Source organism: Pelodiscus sinensis, chromosome 6 (assembly GCF_049634645.1).
Source record: "Pelodiscus sinensis isolate JC-2024 chromosome 6, ASM4963464v1, whole genome shotgun sequence".
In the NCBI taxonomy this organism is placed as follows: domain Eukaryota; kingdom Metazoa; phylum Chordata; order Testudines; family Trionychidae; genus Pelodiscus; species Pelodiscus sinensis.
The window spans coordinates 9,104,321-9,124,072 of NC_134716.1; the positions used below are offsets into that span (position 1 = coordinate 9,104,321).

The 19,752-nt window shown below is 46.5% G+C and overlaps 1 protein-coding gene across 5 annotated transcripts; it reads left to right on the forward strand.

The window, feature by feature from the left end:
• Positions 1-633: 633 nt before the first annotated feature.
• INIP (INTS3 and NABP interacting protein) lies at positions 634-18,937 on the forward strand. 5 transcript variants are annotated; one of them, XM_075931408.1, is made up of 6 exons: positions 634-825; positions 5,188-5,273; positions 14,627-14,729; positions 15,767-15,826; positions 16,226-16,316; positions 18,150-18,937. In XM_075931408.1, the coding sequence occupies exons 2-6, from the start codon at positions 5,249-5,251 to the stop codon at positions 18,243-18,245; spliced, it is 375 nt and encodes a 124-aa protein (XP_075787523.1). In that variant the 5' UTR covers positions 634-825; positions 5,188-5,248; the 3' UTR covers positions 18,246-18,937. The 5 variants fall into 5 exon arrangements, with proteins under 5 accessions (XP_075787523.1, XP_075787527.1, XP_075787524.1 ...); XM_075931409.1 differs by lacking the exon at positions 634-825 and adding an exon at positions 834-893; XM_075931411.1 differs by lacking the exon at positions 634-825 and adding an exon at positions 855-897.
• The last annotated feature ends 815 nt before the right edge of the window (positions 18,938-19,752 follow it).

Here is a 19,752-nt window from a genome sequence, read left to right on the forward strand (position 1 = left end):
CTTTTGCACAAAAAAAGCCCTGATCGCCATTTTCACAATCGGGGCTTTTTTTGCGCAAAACAAATCTGAGCTGTCTACACTGGCCCTTTTGCACAAAAGGGACTTTTGCCCGAGCGGGAGCAGCATAGTATTTCCGCAAGAAGCACTGATTTCTTACAGTAGGACGTCAGTGCTTTTGTGGAAATTCAAGCGGCCAGTGTAGACAGCTGGCAAGTTTTTCTGCAAAAACAGCTGATTTTCCGGAAAAACTGGCCAGTCCATGTTTAGGAAAATCCGTGTTCAGCGGGGCCGGGGTGGAGGCATGGAAGGGGTTGAATGCAGTGTCTGCCAACACAACCACAGGCAATCCCTGGCCTGGCTTTCCAAGAGGAGGGGCAGCCCTGCCCCCCAAGGCCCGGCCAGGCAGGGCGCTGCCCCGGGTGTGATGCAGCGCACACGCGCCCTGGCGCGCCGGGCTCTGCGCAACCCCATCAGCTGAGCCCCCGCCCCAGCCAGCAGGGGGCTCTGGCCAGCTCCCTCCCTCCCCACCACGTGGGTGGAACGCAGCCCCAGCAGCGCCCTGTAGAACGCGCGGTCGCTCCGCCCTCTTCCCGTTGCCAAGGCACAGGCCCCGCCCCCCCCTCCACTTGCCGCGCGCTCGGAAGATGGCGCTGCGCCATCGAATCCCCGCCCGAGCGGCTCCTCCCCCTCGCCCGAGCTGATTGGCCACCAAAGGTCAAGCCGGGCTGGATTCCGCCCACGGGAGCGGCGAGGATGACGCACTTCAGGAGCACCCGGGAAACCAACGGGGCTGGGTGTGTCGCGCGCGCTACGCGTCATGAGCGGGTGAGTTCGACTGCTGCGGGGCAGCCCAAGCGCGCAGCTGAGGGAGGGGGGAACAGCCCGACTGGGCGGTGGGTCAGTCCAACGCTGCAGCGAGGGCGGGGGGGAGAGAATCGAGCCTGAAATGGGGGGGGAGAGAAGAGTCTGACCCTGAGGATAGAGCAGGGTGATGGGGGGGTAGAGTACATGCCTGCTGCGGGGTTGGGGGGGAGAGCAAGGTGATGTGGAGCTGGGGGAGGGGAGTCCATGCCTGCAGCGGGGGGGGGGGGCATAGAACAGGGTGATGTGGAGCTGGGGGAGGGGGAGAGTCCCTGCCTGCAGCGGGGGGGGGGGGGAGAGCAGGGTGATATGGGGCTGGGGGGGGGAGTCCATGCCTGCAGCAGGGGGGCATAGAACAGGGTGATGTGGAGCTGGGGGGGGGAGTCCATGCCTGCAGCAGGGGGGGCATAGAACAGGGTGATGTGGAGCTGGGGGGGAGAGTCCATGCCTGCAGCGGGGGGGGGGCATAGAACAGGGTGATGTGGAGCTGGGGGGGAGAGTCCATGCCTGCAGCAGGGGGGGCATAGAACAGGGTGATGTGGAGCTGGGGGGGGGGGAGTCCATGCCTGCAGCGGGGGGGGGGGAGAAGAGCAGGGTGATGTGGAGCTGGGGGGAGAGCAGGGTGGTGTGGAGCTGGGGGGGGGGGAGAGTCCATGCCTGCAGCGGGCTGGGGGGGTAGAGCAGGGCGGTGTGGAGCTGGGGGGGAGAGTCCATTCCTGCAGCGGGGGGGGGGGGAGGGGGTGTAGAGCAGGGTGGTGTGGAGTTGGGGGGGAGAGTCCATGCCTGCAGCGGGCTGGGGGGGTAGAGCAGGGTGGGGGGGAGGGGTGTGTGCGTAGGGTGGAGAGTCCATGCCTGCAGCGGGCTGAGGGGAGGGTAAAACAGGGTAATGTGGAGCTGCAGGGTAAAACTGGGGAGGTTCAACCTAGGGCCCCACCAGGCCAGCTCCAGCGCGGCTCTGCCCCATAGCAGTGTCTGGGCAGGGGCTAGGTCTGTGGGGGTGCCCCATAGCTGATCCTATGTGTAGGTGCCCCTGAACTCTCCTATTTTCCATAGTGTGGGTGTGCTCAGGTTGCCATGGGGTTAGGGGTCATGTGGGCTCCTGGCCCTCAGGCACTGCCAGGACTGTTGAGACAAGAGTCCTGGCCTGGTTCTCTGGCAGCTGTGCATGGGCGCTGTGTTGGGAGGAGGGAACCTCTGTGAACCTGCCCTGGCATCTCCAGGCCAAGCATAACTAGTCTCCTCAGTCCCTCCTATACCTGGAGTCTCCGCCTCCTCCCCAAGCCTCTCTCCTTATCCTAGAGCAGGGATGGGCAAAAGGGCCTCCACAGGCTGAATCTGGCCCGCCAAGCAGATTGATCTGGCCCACGGAGGCCCTGCTGCTCTCCTGCCCCCAGGCCAATTAGGGTCTGGGGGCAGGTGGAAGCGCATGAAGTTTCCTCTGTCCTGCCAAAATTGTGCGGCTCGTGGCAGGTCGGGAGAAGACTTTGTGTACTCCCCTGCCCCCAACCCCTGATTGGCCTGGGGGTGCAAGGAGTGCACAAAGTTTCCTCCACCCTGCCTCCCAACCTGCAAGGAGCGTGTGGTGCTCTAGAAGTGTCACATGCTCCTGGCAGAGTGGGAGGAGGCTTCACGCAATCCCCCGCCCACAAACCCTGATTGGCCTGGGGGCAGGAGGGAGAGCGTGCGAATTCTCCTCCCACTGCCAAGCATGTGGGCACCTAGGGGGAACCTCTGGGAGGGGGAAAGGCATTTCCCCACCCATAGACCATGATTGGTTAGGGGGTGAGAAAGTATCCAGGCCCGCCCCTTCCGGTGCCACCCATGGACACTTCAAAGATTTCTGAAGTGGCCCCGGGGCAAAAAATGATTGCCCATCCCTGTCCTAGAGGCTTCCCCTCTGCAACAGGGCTGAACAAGCCTGCATCACCCTCCCATGACATGCTCTAGTATAAACAAGGCAACTACCTAATCTTGCTGCCGCAGGCTGGTCTTTCCCATCCTTCCCCTCTGTATTTACCTTCCATTAGGCATGTTTGCATTAGTGTTTCATCCTAAAACATCATGTCATTGCCATCATCACAGGTAGCAACCAGAGGGAGATCAGGTGACAACTAGAATCATAGAGCTGGAAGAGACATCAGGAGATCAAGTCCAGCCCCCTGCCCAAGGCAGGACCAATCCCAACTAAATCAACCCAGCCAGGGCTTTGTCAAACCCAGACTTAAACACCTTTAGGGATGGAGACTCCACCACCTCCCTAGGTAACCCATTCCAGAGCTTCACCACCCTCCTAGTGAAATAGTTTTTCCTAATTTCCAACCTAGACCTCCCCCACTGTAAATTGAGACGATTGCTCCTTGTTCTGCCATCCCTCACTACTGTGAACAGCCTTTCTCCATCCTCTTTGGAACCTCCCTTCAGGAAGTTGAAGGCTGCTATCAAATCCCCCCTCACTCTTCTCTTCTGCAGACTAAACAAACCCAAATCCCTCAGTCTCTCCTCATAGATCATGCGCTCCAGCCCCCTAATCATTTGGTCGCCCTCTGCTAGACTCTCTCCAATGTGTCCCCATCCTATAGTGGGGGAGACAGAATTGGACACAGTACTCCAGGTGTGGCCTCACCAGAGCCGAATAAAGGAGAATAATCACTTCTCTAGATCTGCTGGCAATGCTCCTCCTAATGCACCATAATATGCCATTTGCCTTCTTGGCTACAAGGGCACACTGTTGACTCATATCCAACTTCTCATCCACTGTAAATCCCAGGTTCTTTTCTGCCGAACTGCTACTTAGCCATTCAGTCCCCAGCCTGTAACAATGCTTGGGATTCTTCCGTCCCAAGTGCAGACTCTACATTTGTCCTTGTTGAACCTCATCAGATTTCTTTTGGCCCAATCCTCTAATCTGTCCAGGTCACCCTGGACCCTATCCAGCCTATATACCTCTCCCCTCATTTGAAAACTTGCTGATGGTGCAATCCATCCCCTCATCCAGGTCGTTAATAACAATGTTGAACAAAACTGGTCCTAGAACAGACCCTTGGGGTACTCGGGTAGAAACTGACCGCCAACCTGACATCGTGCCATTGATCACTATTGGTTGGACCTGACAGTTTAGTTGTCTTTCTATCCATCTTAGAGTCCGTTTATCCAATCCATGCTCCCTTAACTTGCTGGAAAGCGTATTGTGGGAGACCGCTGAAATCAAGGTATATCACATCCACTGACTTTCCCATATCCAATTGGGTCTTAGCACCATACCATTGCAGCTAGTCCTGCTCTGAGTGGGATTAGACCATATGGATCAAGCTCTAAGGTTCAGTCTGTGCTAGCACTCCCACTATTGCCCCTCCCTCCCTTCCGCTCTGATGGAGCTGAACCAATGGCAGCAGTGTTAGGGAGAAAAGTCTAACGACAGAATCTTAAGGTCTGCCCCTTCAGGTACTTAACTTCCAATAACAAATCACACAGTATCAGTCTTTAAAGTATAGATCAGATCCTGCAATATGTACAGGCTTATATACACTATGCCAATGTGTCAAAAGAGGAATTTGTATATCTTCTGATCTCACTTTCAAAAGTGAGAGTAGTATAGATGCGTCTTTTTCGGCAAACCACCACCACCACCCCTTGTCAAAAAGCCGTTCTTCCTCAAAAAAGGAGGTTTACACAGCTTTTCAACAAAAGGGGCAGGGGGTTGCCCAAAAAGCTGCGTTTAAACTACTTTCAAAAGCTCTTCTTTTGAAACTGAAATTGGAAGATATGCAAATTCCTGCAGAATTTGCATATCCTCTTTCTATACTTTAGCGTAGTCTAGATAAGTCCTACATGTCTTATGGAACTCATTAGGAGGAAAATCAAGTCTGATATGACATGATTGAGTCAAAAAGTGATTGACTGTCTTAGGGATATAGTGAGTTGATTAGGGATTTAAATGGCTGTCTAAAACTTTGGAATCTTTCTAAAATGAGTTAATAGAAAAGTGTATAAATGAAACATAGTGCCATGATTAATAATAATCCAAAATATATTCTTGGTGAACCTATTTTCCCTCAAGAAGGCGCTAGTGGAGAAACAAATTTGCAGATACTGGGCACTCTTGGTACCTGTCACAAAAAGACATACTGAGCATACTGTCTTGTGAAAGTATCAGATTTCAAATAGCACTGGGTGAACCATAGAGAATTTAAGAATCTGATCAACTGTTGCATTAATTCAGAGTGACATTGTAACAACTGGTAACTATTGCCTTTTATAGCCCACATTGAAATAAAACCTGGCTCTCGTTCAAATAGTTAATATTTTATGCTGTGTCCATTTTTGCAGATTTTCATTAAATTGAGAAGTCTAACTGTAATTGGGTAAAATTCCTACTGAAAGTAGCAAGATGGCAGCAAACCCTCCAGGACAAGGTAATTTTTAAACTAGCTATTCTTTGTAGCTATTAAACTGCGGACTCTTTGCTTTCATTTTATTCTTTCATTGTTCAGGTCTGTTTATGGGGAAAAATTAGAGGTGACATTCTGATCCCATTGAAGTCACTGAGATCAGGATTTCATTCTATAAATATAATTTAAGTAGAAGCAATTTCTGTTGTGTTTTGAGTCAGGAATCCAGTTTCTAAGAAGGTAGATTAGAAAACACAGAAGCAAGATCTCAATAGGACTCGATTCCTTTTATTATTTTTAGGGGGAGGGAGGGACTAAGAGAAATACAAAATTACTAATTATACTGTAGTAGGAGCACCAGTTTAGTGCATGCTCTCTTAAACCCAAATCCCCAAAGAAAAACAAATTAAGATATTGTCAGCAGTGTAATCCCATATACTTAGGGCTGTGAACTTAAATTGTAATTGTTAAGGTTTTGCTAAACAGGTTTATTTTTAGTTTCATTGGAACACATTATAAAAGCACTCTTTTTCTTAGGGTTCCAAAGGTGAGATGTGTAGGAAGACTGCAAAGCCAAATAGGACTATGAATACAAACCTTACTTTGGGGCTTTTATAAAATTGAACACATTTTGTATGGCTATAAATTTCCTTTAATAAAAGGAAAATCTTTTAATGCGGTGTACATTGTCCTTAGGAAGTGTTTACAGACCATTGTGCTACATGTTGAAAATAAGCTTTTAAATCAAGAAGCAAATAAACTGAATGCTTGGCAATAAATGGTAATCCATTCTTAACCGTTCTAGTAATAGGACTGGTGCTGATGATAAACTTATGGACAAAGAAGCTGTCTGTCTTGTGACCACATCATAGGATTTATTCTATAGTTGATCTTACTATAAGCATTAGTGTGATGGTAGCAACTCAAAGGTTGTGTTTTGAGAGAGTACTTTTCCTCTGGGCCCCACTTAGGCTACGTCTAGACTACATGCCTCTGTGGCCAGAGGCATGTAGATTAGGCTACCAGGCATAGGAAAATGAAGCAGCGATTTAAATAATCGCCGCTTCATTTAATTTTACATGGCTGCCGCGCTGAGCCGACAAACAGCTGATCAGCTGTTTGTCGGCTCAGCGCGGTAGTCTGGACGCGTGCGTGTCGACATCAAAGGCATTTGTCGACCACCCAGGTAAACCTCATCAAAGGCATTTGTTGACCACCCAGGTATGCCTCCTGGGATGAGGTTTACCTGGGTGGTTGACAAATGCCTTTGATGTCGACACGCACGCGTCCAGACTACCGCGCTGAGCCGACAAACAGCTGATCAGCTGTTTGTCGGCTCAGCGCGGCAGCCATGTAAAATTAAATGAAGCGGCGATTATTGAAATCGCCGCTTCATTTTCCTATGCCTGGTAGCCTAATCTACGTGCCTCTGGCGACAGAGGCATGTAGTCAAGATGTACCCTTAGAGAAATGGAAGAAAGACCTTCTGCCTATTTTTCTCACAGGACTAAATTTTGCCTATTGACCTGCAAAACAGAGCTCTGTAATTTAATATAAGATAAGCTTTTGAGGCACTCATGTTGGCCCAAAGTGTAGTTTTCAGTCTGCTGTTGGGTATGCTTCTATCTGCTATGTATTCACTTTTAAGTAGTACATATTTTTGGATTAAACTCTTTTTTTCTTTCCTGCTGACACATCCTCACCTAAAGGGTGCAGAGATTGACTACCACTCATTTTTAAACCAAGTGCAGCCTTATGGAACCGGTGAATCACTAAACCTACTTAAGCCACAATATAGTGTAAAGAAGAAAATGGTACTTTCTCTTGCTTTGGATGATGTAATCAAGAGGGAGTCATCTAGCGATTGTTCAAGTCTTCAGAGATCCAAATTCAAAACCTAACCCTGGAGGGCACTGGTAGATTTGACATTCCCAAGAGGACTTTATCCATAACCTAATGAATATAATTTGTTCATCTGTATGTGTGGTCATAGTCATGAGGGACAGATAAAATATTAATAATCCTTTAATAATTCAAGTGTAACTTAATGAGTTGCTAATTCATTTTACTTAACTAGTGCAGAACCTGCATGAAAACATATCAGAATGTAAATTGCAACCAAAAATGTTAGTGTCTGCTATATTTTGTGATTGCAGTAGTCACAATTAATGTATGAAAAATGGTGGAGTAATTACTTTGTCTTAAAACACAAAGTACATTGCATTAGTTATTAGGATTCTCCTATTTCAGATTTCTTCACAGAATGAGGATCATCATTGTGATACTTTGTATTTTGATGGAGAAATTAGTTTGAAACGTTCTTCCTGCTTAATTCAGAATAAGGAATTCAGTGGTGGAATATTTTTAAATGCACTGAGATTCAGTGTACATCATGTATCTACATATGGATTCAAATGGCTCTGTTCTGAAACTATCACAAAAGTGGCATAATGAGTTTTTATTTCTCAATTATTTTCCATATGTGCTTGGCTTACCAGAAAACCTTCTGACTACCAACCCTGCTACCTCAACCTGACTCTGTAAAGTGAAGCTGGCTCCCCATGAGCACCAGATCCACCTGCCCCCTTCCCCCCCCCCCCCCCCCCCTTCCCCGCTTGCCCTGCTGCCTTTGATAGAGAGATCAGCAGCATGGAGAATGATAGGGGATAGGCTGGAGCCAGTAGGCATGGGAAGCAGGTTAAGTCGGCTCTCCATGTGTGTCGGCTCCTGCAGACCCTTCTGTCCCCCACCCCCTTACTGCCCGCTACAGATGCAGCGGGAGGGGTATTGGGCTGACTAGATTAAAAGCCAACCCCCCCCCCACACACACACACACCCAAGCAGCAGCTCCCGAGTCCCACCTCTCCTCCCCCCTGCATTGCTGCGTCTATCAGACAGCAGTGTGGGAGAAGAGGGGCAGGGTAAGCTGCTGTGCAGCAGCCTCTGTCCATGGGGAGCTCAGACCCTTCCCTCCCACCGTGGACAGGGGCTGCTGCCACGACGCGCTACTGCTTCTGTGTCGGGCAGCAGGCAGCTGGTCTGTGTGGGGAGCTGGTTTTTAAACTGGCTTCCTTGGCAGACCAGCTCCAGCCTGGCACCGCACACTGCTGCCTCTGATACAGAGGCAGCAGTGCAGGGTGACGGGGGGGTTCCCCGGAATTGGGGCCAGAGGCACACTGGCTGCTGGCCCCACCCCAGGGACTATTGAATAGTCATGTAACTAAGATTTCATGCAGTTACACAACTATTCAATACACAACATCACATCCCTCGTGAGTATGACCCCCTACTAGGGATGTTAGAACGAGTAGTCAATAGTCGATTAGGCTTATCCGTTCATCTAGTTGACTGCTCACATTCCCTCCCCCACCCACCCCCTCTGCCTGTGCATCAGAGGCAGCAAGGTGCGGGTGGGGGAGCTGCCTTAAAAGCTTGCTCGCTCTTCCCCCCTCCCCGCACCAGCTCTGCAGTGCCACCTGCCCTTCCCCCTCCCCCCCATGCTGCTCCCTCTATGCTGGCACCTCCCTTCTACCCTGTGGAGAAGGGCTGCTTCCTCAAAGCAGCCTCTGTCTGTGGCAATGCCTGTGCTGGCTGCAGACAGATGCTGCTTCAGGGTAGCCTCCCTTACCCCCTCTCCCCAACAGCTTCTGTCCACAGGGAGTTCAGACCCGCCCCACAGACAGGTACTGCTGCCACCCTGTGCAGCTACCTCTGATACAGGGGCAAAAGGCAGCCAGTCCGCAAGGGGAGCTGGTTATTAAGCTGTCTCCCCCATGGACCAGCTCTCACTGGGCATCCCATGCTGCTACCTCTGATACAGAGGCAGAAGTGTAAAGCGGCAGAGGGCTCCCTGGGAGTCAGGCCAGATTGCAGTAGCTGCCGGCCCCAACCCCAGGGACTCCAGAATAGTCGACTAACTGCTAAAAATTCATGTGGTTAGTTGAATGTAATACTCAGGGCTCATCTAGACTATGCTAAAGTGTCGAAAGAGGATATGCAAATTCCATGGGAATTTGCATATCATCTGCTGATCTCGGTTTCAAAAGAGAAAGTAGTTTAGATGCAGCTTTTTTGGTGACCCTCCCCCCTTTTCAAAAAGCCACTCGTCCTCAAAAAATGAGGGTTATGCGGCTCACTCTCAGTGAAGTCTGCTTTTTGCTTCTCTGAAGTGGATTCTCATGCAATTCATGGTATGTTCCACATTTGTTTTGCAAATGAAAAATCACCCAAGTCACAGAATGATACTTGAAGTTACATAAGTAGCATATCTTAAAAGGGCAGCTTGGAGCTGTAAATCTCTTGTCCCAAGTTTTAGAGCCAGCTCTGCCCCTGACTTTGTGTGCTCTTGGTCAGATCTTTTCATCTCACCGTCCCTGTCCGAGAAAGAGGGATAATACTACTTGCCCATCTACCCAGCAGGGATGTTCTGAGGTTGAATTACTTTTAAGTGTTGTAGACATTCTAAGTCAGTGGTCTCCAACCTTTTTACACCCAAGATCACTTTTTAAATCTCAGAACAGGCGAAGATCTACTGCCCCACCCCTTCCTTGAAGCCCCGCCTACATTACATGAGGAAATCTAATGTAAATGTACTGCGCAGGTGCACAGTTCAGAGAGGGCTCAAGAGCTACTCTTAGAGCCCCTGAGATCTACCGGGAGATCTACCGGTAGATCGCGATCTACTGGTTGGTGACCAGGGTTCTAAGTGCTATTCGAATGAAACTACTCAGATAGTGGAGGTGTGAATTGAAAGCTCTTTGTTAACGTTTTTGGTTTAAAGCTCTTTGTATTTGTGTGCTCAAATCAGGCCCATAGTGACAGTGGTAGTATACCACTTTGTATGACCACATTTTAGTATAGGAGTTATATAAAAGGCAGAACAGAAGAATTGCAGTATGGGATTGTTGTAGTTGTTTCATGTGTTGTGTTCAATTAAATGCTTTTATGCAAAGCTGTCTTCCTCTTCAGTGTTGCCAGATCTGATAAGAATGAATTCACAGCCGAGCCAGTTTCTTTCTAAATGGGACCTTTTCTGTGACTCTTATATAAATGTTTGCATATTGTTTCCCCACAGAACACTCTTCAATTACAATTATATTAATACTGTTTAATCAGATTAGTTATAATTTTAACTACTGAATCAAATCAATTAATGGACCGCAGCTTTGTCTGTTTTATTCCTTTCTTTTTGCTTTACCTAAATATCATTTCAGAGCAAATAATTGCTGTACTCACTTTCCCCATCACTCCAATACTCAAGTGTAAAGAGAAGAGATAGTAGATGTTGAAATTCTCAATTGGGATTCTCTGGTCTGGCAACATCCATGGTCCAGCATAGATGTTGCCAGACCAGAGAGTCCCTGTGGAAGGCCAGCGGGGCCAGCAGGGCAGTGGGCTGCCCGCAGCAAGCTAGTGGCATGTCAGCGGGGCTGTCCAGCAGGGTTGGGAGCCATGGCTGCCCAGCAGGTCCCAGAGCCCCAGCATAGCTTGCCCAGTTACCCTGCCAAGTGGCCACACCAGCAGGACGTGGAGAGCTGGTGTCCAGAAATGACCTCCCCTGGTCTGGCAAAATCCCTTCTCTGGGACCGGTCAGGTCCTGAGGGTGCCGGGCCAGGGAGGTCCAACCTGTAGTAGGACAAAGATCCCTGCTTTTCCCATGTAATATTTTCAGTATACAAACATTACCTTTCCAGTAGCAAGCATATTACTTAATTCATAATCCTTTCCCAGCATTTGTTGCAGTTTAAAACAATCTTTTCATGCTATGTCTCTAAAATTGATGCATGTAACCAATTTTGGTTATACTAATTATGTAAATTAATGCAAATTAGCTAAAGACAACACTGTGTCCCTTGTTTTACCCCCCCCCCACACACACACTACTCTATCTAGTATGTATTTGAAAGTGTTCCTCAGGTGTTGGGTGATTTCTCATTTTCTTGATTCCTGATCTTGCATTGGTCACCAAAAGCCTAAACAGTGTCAGAAAACAGCCTCATGTTTTGTGAATTAGGAATGAGACAGACACAAATCAGAGAACAGGCAGTAAGTTCTTGACAGTGGGTCCTTGTAGGGGGCCCAGCCTTGTGGTAGATAATTACCCTGTGACAGGGCCATGGAACACCAGTACCAGTTGAGGCTGGTCTTGTTCTTGACCTGCCATGTTGTCAACAAGCAGCGATGTTCTACTCATCAGCTGTGACTCGTATAGGGAATATTTGTTTGAAGACAGGAGTTGAAGAGTACTTGGCAGTGTGCAAGACATTTTTTCCTCCTTTCTCCATTTCTTCCCTCTCCTTCCCCCTCCCCCCTCCAAAAAAAACCCGTCCTTCTATTTTGCCTAAGATTAAACACAAAAGGCCACTTGGAAGCTCTACAAGTACACAATTTAGCTCTCTGCCTTCTAAACAAAGTTCACCAGCAAAATCCTATTATCCCTGTGATCTGCACTCACTGCCAGTAAAATTGCAGTGGAAGTTTCAAGTTGTGATTACCATCCACAGAGTCCTAAACAGCCTCCAAAACAATGCTTTTCCTTTTACCTGCCACACTACTTCCATTCCTCTGGAATGCATAAAACACCAGAGCAGAAGCAAGGAGCGGGAGGGGAGAGAACTGTTCTGAGTAACAAGCACTTGTCTCTGGTATTTAGCAATATTTGTGAAGTGTGAGTGACTACATTCAGAAATACCTGTAATATGCACCTTTGGGTCCCAGTATGCTTAGCTTGTTGTCGAGTTCTTCTTCATCTCTGGACTTCTTAGACATCATGAGGCTGATAGTTTAAGGATGTGTTTCTTTTGTATCCATATAGTAGAGCCAGATACTATGGTGATGGGTATCCTATAAATACTTGCAAATAAATGATCAATAGTGGAAGATACTTACATCAAAGGCAGTCAGGTTGTATCAGAGTACATTTCAAGATGTACTCTGAAAGCCTTTTGAAAGAGTCAAACACAGACCAGTTGCATGTTAGGTTATAAGGTCCAGTAACGGCTGTTACTTGGATTAGGTCCGTGTTAATTTAATGTACACGTCAATAAACTTGAAATCCTGATGAGACACTTATCCCACTGAAGAAATAAGTATAACAAAGGAGACGTTATTTAAAAGCAAGGGAACATTTCTTAAAAACCTCTCTCTCAACAGCAGATGCTTCCAGAGCAGAATGAATTTTAAATGCAATCACTGCATGTGCTTATGGAGAATTAACAGAGGCAAATATTAAAATATAAATAAATTAAATGTAATAAAATACAAAGAGAAAATAGCACGCAAATGATTGTTTGCATATGGACCACCATAGTATGACTCAATCAAGAGAACAACGAACAGTAGACCTGGAGATTTAGTGACTGATTTGGCAGGATAAGTGCTACCATCTTCTACTGCTGTTGTATTGAAATGACAGTAGAATGTTTCCATTCAGAAAGGGCAAAGCGTGAAGTGACTTCTTTGTATTTTGAAGAAAGAAGGAGCAAAGTAAAAACTCCTTGAAAGAGCGCTATTTGGGGAGGGGTCCTTTTTCAGGCTAGAAACATTATATAGTAGCCCAGTGTCTGAGAGTCTGTAACGCCGAAATGCTGGCTGTTCCCTCTGGGCGGCACTGTTGCCTGAATCACATCCTTCACCTCATGCCGTGGCTCTCAACTGACTTTTGCGCCGCTCCGCCGGGCTGCCCCGGGGGAGCCCAAATGGCTGCTTGCTCCCCTGCGGCGGCGCAGAAGTCAACCAAGCGCCACAGTGGGAGGTGAAGGGGGCGGGGCGGTGACATACACGCCCATGGGCGTGTGGCCTGGACAAGCGTGCATCCCAGACAGAGACAGAGGAGAGCGGAGAAGAGAAAGAGAGACAGAGAGAGGCAGAAGGCGGAGGAGAGCTGGGGGCGGAGGGAGGCAGTAGGAGGAGAGAGAGAGAGACCAGAGGCTCAGGAGAGACCTGAAAATCCCGTCTTATGACAGGCTAATTGGCTAGTTTCTAAAATAAGACAGAGGCTGAAATCTGTGCAGAGTGTGTCATTTTCATAGCTGTGTATTCCACAATTTTTGCTGCATATGGCACAATGGGCAGAAGAGTTGTGCCTCTCGATCTGATTATGTTCACCAGTGCTGATGTAGTTGGAATGTAACAGTTTGTTGAACCCTTGAACTGGAATCTGTATATGAGCCTCAGAACAGTCCCAGGCTCTGTCTACTACACTACCCCTCTTGTGCAAAAACATATGCAAATGAGGCGAAGTATGGAATATTGCTGTGCCTCATTTTCATAATTGAGGCTCCGTTTTTGCATAAGAGGCTTTTGTGCAAGAGCTGTTCTTCTGGAAATAAATGCGGAAGAACAGCTCTTGCTCAAGAGGGGGGTTTTTGCACACAAAGCCATGTAGACTGCTCCTTTTTGCGCAAAAGCCTCTTGCACAAAAACGGAGCCTCGATTATGCAAATGAGGCACAACGATATTCCACACTTCCTCATTTGCATCTGTTTTTGCGGAAAAAGCTATAGTATAGACAGCCTCTGATTTGTATTGGTTCAAGCCTTTTAAAGCAGATATAAAATACATGAATAGTGGTGCCTAAAGATGGCAGCCACTTTAAGCATGTCTCAGTTTCCCTCCTTTATTCATTCTGCCTCCTGAAACCTTTCCTTGTGACAAAGATTCCCTTCTGCTTTCTGAGACCATTCAATGAACCAAGTAAGGTCAAAACTTTCTTTTTAGATCTATACAGTATCTTAATTGCAGTACTGTGATTACTAGTCACATCAAAACTCTGACTTTAATGGAAGCTTAATGGGGGTATAGAGAAAGCAAAAACATTTACAGCTGAGAGACTAGATGGATTGGAAAGACGAATACTGTCATGTCTAACTTTGTTGCAGATGGGCCTGATCGTCTACTCCTTATTTGAGTAAAACTCTCATTGTAGATCAGGAGTTCTACCCATCTCAGGTGTAAAGAATCAAGCTCTATGAATGCATGTGTTCGTTCATTGTCACATTTAAATTGCATATCCATTCACTTAAAAATCTGGTCAATTTAATTTGTCTTCTGACAGTATCAACAAGTCAAATATTTAACAGATCCGCATCTTGGCTATAGCTCTAAAGCTAGTTCCTTAAAAGGCCTAACTAGAGATGATAGCTAATATTTTAAAATATATTAATATGTAGGATCTCTTTAGGAAGCCATTTCATGTTGTAAAATGAGAGGAAAAATAAAAAAAAAACCCTATTTATTAATAGCCTTTTAGATTGGTGCAAATCTTTGAAGATTAGTATATTCATCATCATGTCATGTTGTGCAGCAACTTTAATTCCATATGGTTATAGGTGCCCCATGGAAAAAGGCAAATCTAATACTTTTCTGATTCTTACCAGGCTTTCAGAATAAAAATAGGGTTGCAATCCTGGCAGAACTAGACAAGGAGAAGAGAAAGCTACTTATGCAAAACCAGTCTTCCACAAATCACCCTGGAGCCAGGTACTTTATGTTCGTATACCTGTTTGGACAATACTCATACATCATAGAAAATCAAATATATTCTTTCCTTACAGGTAATCTGTAGATCTAATCAAAATACATATTAAAATTGTGTGTTGTATGTCCCCAGTAGCCAATGCAAGAATTATGTTTATATTTGTTTGTGGATTCTGAATCTTGACCTGCACACTTTCCACTTGAGAGAGAAATGGGAGTGCTTCACAACTGTTAAGCGAGCCTTCTTAAAAGAGCACGCTTCCAGAAAATGTTAACTTACTAAACTAATATGCTATTTCTTGTGCTTCAAATGCACCCTTTTAAATCTAGATAATCTGGAATATTTAGGAGGATACAAAAAAGTACTTATCCTCCAGCTGTGTAAGTCTCCTGTTTAAGCACACGGGCTGTCTTGGAAAGTATAAAAAATTAAAATGTATAGGTCTGAAGCTTCTCAAAATATTGGGTAGTTAGTTATTTTAGGATACAGTGTTAAGTGGAAGAGACTTGAGGAAAAATATTCATTTTATCTTCCCCATATACAATAAATGAAAATATTCTATTCCATTTTTTTTTAAAGCACTGCAGTTTAGTGGTGTTTTTTTTTAAAAAAACCTCCTATTCAGAGGTTCGCTATTTAGCTCTAAGTAGTCACATAGGTCTGAACAAGAAAACTGCGACTTCGAGACTTCCCTTCCCCCTCTCCCAGTTTAGAAGTATTTATCATGCAGCAACTCTAATTGTTTTAATGGGAGCTGTTGGACAATGAGATCTTTTAAAAAATCTGACACTTAAGACATTAAAGGTCCCATCCTGCTTGCATCAAAATCAGGGGAAGCCAGATTGGACTCTGCGCTACACAGCATTAAGGAAAGGTAACATTTTGTTTGGTCTCATGCCTATTTTTCAAATTGAAACCTAGAATATTGCTGTTTGCCCACAGATCTGAGCGATCATTTTATATTCTGTAGCTTAACTATAGCAACAAAGGGTCTTCATCTGAGTCTTGTATCAATAGGAAACCCTTTTCCTATATGCAGAGTTCTGCAGCCATTCTGCCAAACCTCTGATCTTCCCATCATGAGGAATATGGACCCATGGTTAGTGCTATTGTTTTGTTGCATGTATTTTATCACTAAGACTATTTTAGGAAAGTCACTGGGTGGCAGTGGTGGAAAGGGCTATGAAATGTTAAACAACTCTGGCATGACACCAGTGTGTCTTGATTGACTGCAGTGGAGTTACACCAGGAAAAGGGAGCTCAGACTCCGGCTTCAGGTCTCTGTTAGGCTTCTGGGTTTAGCATGGCAATATTTGGTATTTTCAGTGAAATGGCTCTGCTGTTGAAAAAACACAATGGCACTTGTATATACGTAAACTGCCAAGTCACAGCTTTTAAAACAAAACAATCGCCCGAATCCATTACACCCAGGATTCAATAGGGCAAAAATACAGCTTTGCTTATGGATAATAGATGATTCCTCCCATGTTTGTTACAGCATTGCGCTTGCAAGATCTTCGCTTAACAAGGATTTCCGGGACCATGCTGAGCAGCAGCACATAGCAGCACAGCAGAAAGCAGCATTGCAGGTGAGCAGTCAGACCCTCCTCAACTTGGTTTTAGTTCTGGTTTTTAACCCATGCCAAGAGCGGTTATTTGTGTAAGCTAGGGATGCTACATTTCGATTAATCAGCTAATCGAGTAGTTGATGGACTTTCCATTGACTACTCAATTAGTCTTAGGAGGGGCACTTGCTATTCCACTGTGCCTCTGCCTTTGAAATGTACAAGAGCCACCTGCAGGAAAAGTGCAGGGGGACCGAAGCCTGGGGTTCTCGTACATTTCAAAGGGGGAGACACAGCAGTCGGGACCAGCACGAGTGGGGATTGCTTCAGTTCCCGCTTGCACTGTTTCCCCCTGCGCCTCTGCCTCCCTTGGGCCCCCCTCTCCACGGAGACAGTGCTGGGGAGGAACTGGCTTTTAAGCCAGCTGCCCCCACTTCTGGCTCCTGCTCTCCCCTCCCTTTGCTCACACTCCCTCAGAGGCAGCATGGGAGTGAGGGGAGCAACTAGCTGAGTCGCTGCTTGGTCAACTAGTCGCTTGCATCCCTAGTGTAAACGTGTAATCGCTAAATTTTGTAGCAGTTATGCGCTTACACACAGGGGCAGGCAGGAGCCAGAGGCAGCAGCGTGGGGGGCAGGCAGTTTCATGGGAACCGGTATACACAGGGAGCAGGCTTGAAAGCTGCATGTACCAACTCCCACCCGCCTCCTTCCCCTTGCTGCTGTCTGAGGCAGCAGTGTGTGTGGGGAGGCAAGTGGCTGCATGGGGGCTCCCATGCACTGGCTCCCGCCTGTCTCTGCACCGCCCCCCCTCCCCCCCGATATGCTGCTGCCTCCATGGGAGACAGTGGAGGGAGAGGCAGCTCTGTGGGAGCCAGCATGCATGCCTGTCTGCCCCCCGCACTGCTGCCTCTGTATCAGCACACGTGCTGCCTCGCTCCAAGCGCTAGCTCCCGAGTTGCCCCGCCTCCTCCCCACACTGCTTCTGTGCGGGGGGGGGGGGGGGGGAAGAGAACAGGCAGCTCCATGGGAGTCGGCACACATGGGAAGCCAGCTTAAAAGTTGGCTCCCCACACACACCAGAGGCAGTGAGGGTGGGGTGCATGTAACCATGAGGGTTAACCTATAATGGATACATGTTAACATCCTTAGCCTTGTGCTGTCAGTGCTTAGGTGAAGTATCCTCATTTCCCCCCCTACATTTAACACTAATAAAATGCCAGCTCCTCCAGCATACTTCCAATCCTTGATTTCCGTGATACGTCAGTAGTGTAAGCCAACCTACTAAACTGCTGTTACACCATTACTTTGTTATAAAATACAAATTAAAAAACAAAACCGAATGTAAGCAACACAAATGAACTTAAGGGCAACATTCTAGCTGGCATCACAGGAAAAAAAGCCAAGATGGAGAGGAGGGGGAGATCTCTGGCCTTATCACTTTGACAGTCAGAAGTAGCTAAGGGGTTTGGGCTTTGACTAACCTGACCTTATAGGAACACTTGGTACTGCAAGAGGGCACGTACATTGCGGCCTGTGTTATGGCTTTTTAGATAGCTCTGACTTATGTATACAACAAGCATAGCCAAGAGTAGGGATCCTATACTGCCATTTCTCAACACATGGCTGTGTTACACATTTGGTTCCTGCATCCAAATCCAAACAAATAGGAGTAGGAATGGTCCCCTAATTGGAATACCAGTGGAACATTAGAAGCAGATGAACTCATCTGTTTTGGAAGTTTGATACTAAAGCATATGGGTGGACAAATGTAAAATAAATGCAAAGCATGAAGTTTAAATCCTGAATTATTTTGGAGCTGTGGGAGTCAATGATTTAACAAGTGTTTCCTCTTTCCAGCATGCACATGCACATTCTTCAGGATACTTCATAACCCAAGACTCTGCATTTGGAAACCTTATTCTTCCTGTCCTACCAAGACTAGAGTCGGAATGAGGGGCTGTTATTTCTCAGAATGAAGGAGAGGGATATTTTGTCCACTATCGAAGCTGCCATCTTTCAGAGCTACTGTGATGTGAAAAGATAGGAGGATAACAGTTTTAAAAACTGAGGGTTTCTTTAATATTTAACCTTTTTATTTAAAGGCTGTTTCATTTCTGGATTCATGTGTTTGTCTTCCATGGTTAAGTCCAGTTTCATCTGAAAAGAGGAGCTGTAGGTTATTATAGAACTCACCATATTCTTCTTCAGTTTCTTCTTTGAAATGACAGTCAGAATAAGACTAGCTGCTTGACATATCACTCATACATTTTTTTTGTTCTGATTTTTTTTTCCCGTCTTTCCTTCAGCTGGAAGGATAGATGGATGCCCCATGCAGAATTTGAGATGCTTTTCTAATCAGCATTTACAAAGTATCTGACAATAAGTATTAAACTTGCCCTAAATGAAAGCAGACAAAGCCACCTTTGTCTATTCTAAGACAGACATGGATTCAGTGGTTACATCAGTCATTTCATTCACTCTGTGCGGGAACATTATTCATTCACTCTAATGGTTTTTGTGTTTAATCTTTGTAACCGTTTCCTGGTTTCCCAGGTAGTTGGTATTTGTGTGCCATTTTCTCAATCCTGTTTTATAATACATAAAATCTAATCTTAAATAAAAATTATCTTCCTCTTTTCTAGTGACATGCGGTGAAAATTCCCAAAGCATCTAAGTCTCATGAAACTTAGTACTTGAAGTTAGGCACTTTTGAAAATGTTACTTAAAAGATCAAAATCTGGCCAGTTCAGCAAGTCTATTGCTAGGATAAATTATTTTGGAAGCAAGAGTAATAATACTGAAATAAAGTCATTTATTTAGGAAGTGTCTATTAGTATAGTTCTACTGTCCTAGTTCTGCTGGACATTTTTTCCCATGTGCGAAGTGAGGATCTGGGCTTGGAATCAGCTGGTACATGCCCGTACACTGTACTGATGCTTATCTGTGTCTGAAATCTCAGCTTTCATTTTAAAAAGGTCAGTCACTAGTTACTGGTTGTAAAGAAGATTTACAAAAATGTGAACTGAGTATAAGTGATGTAGAGGCAAGTGGGCAGAGAGCAAGTAGCAATAGCTTAGACCTGTGGTCACTAAGCGGTAGCTCACGAGCTACCGGTCGCTCTCAGAGTAGCTCTTGAGCCCTCTCTGAACTGCGTGCATGCGCAGTACCTTTACATTAGATTTCCTCATTTGAGGAGCAGCTACTCACCGAACACCACCAGCGGTGAGTAGATGCGAGGAATGGTGGAAGGTTGGGAGGGCTGAAAAACCCCAGCCAGCTGGGGTTCAGCCCAGAGGAGTCTGCCCCGCGCTCCAGCTGATCGGCGGCTTCCCTTGTGCATCAGCCCACGTGGAGCGTGGTGCAGCCAGGCTGAGCGCCATGGCCAGCTGCCTGGGCAGCCGCTTCTGTTCCTGCCCGCCGGCTGTCCTGCGCTCAGCCCAGGGAGGCTGCACCTAGCTCC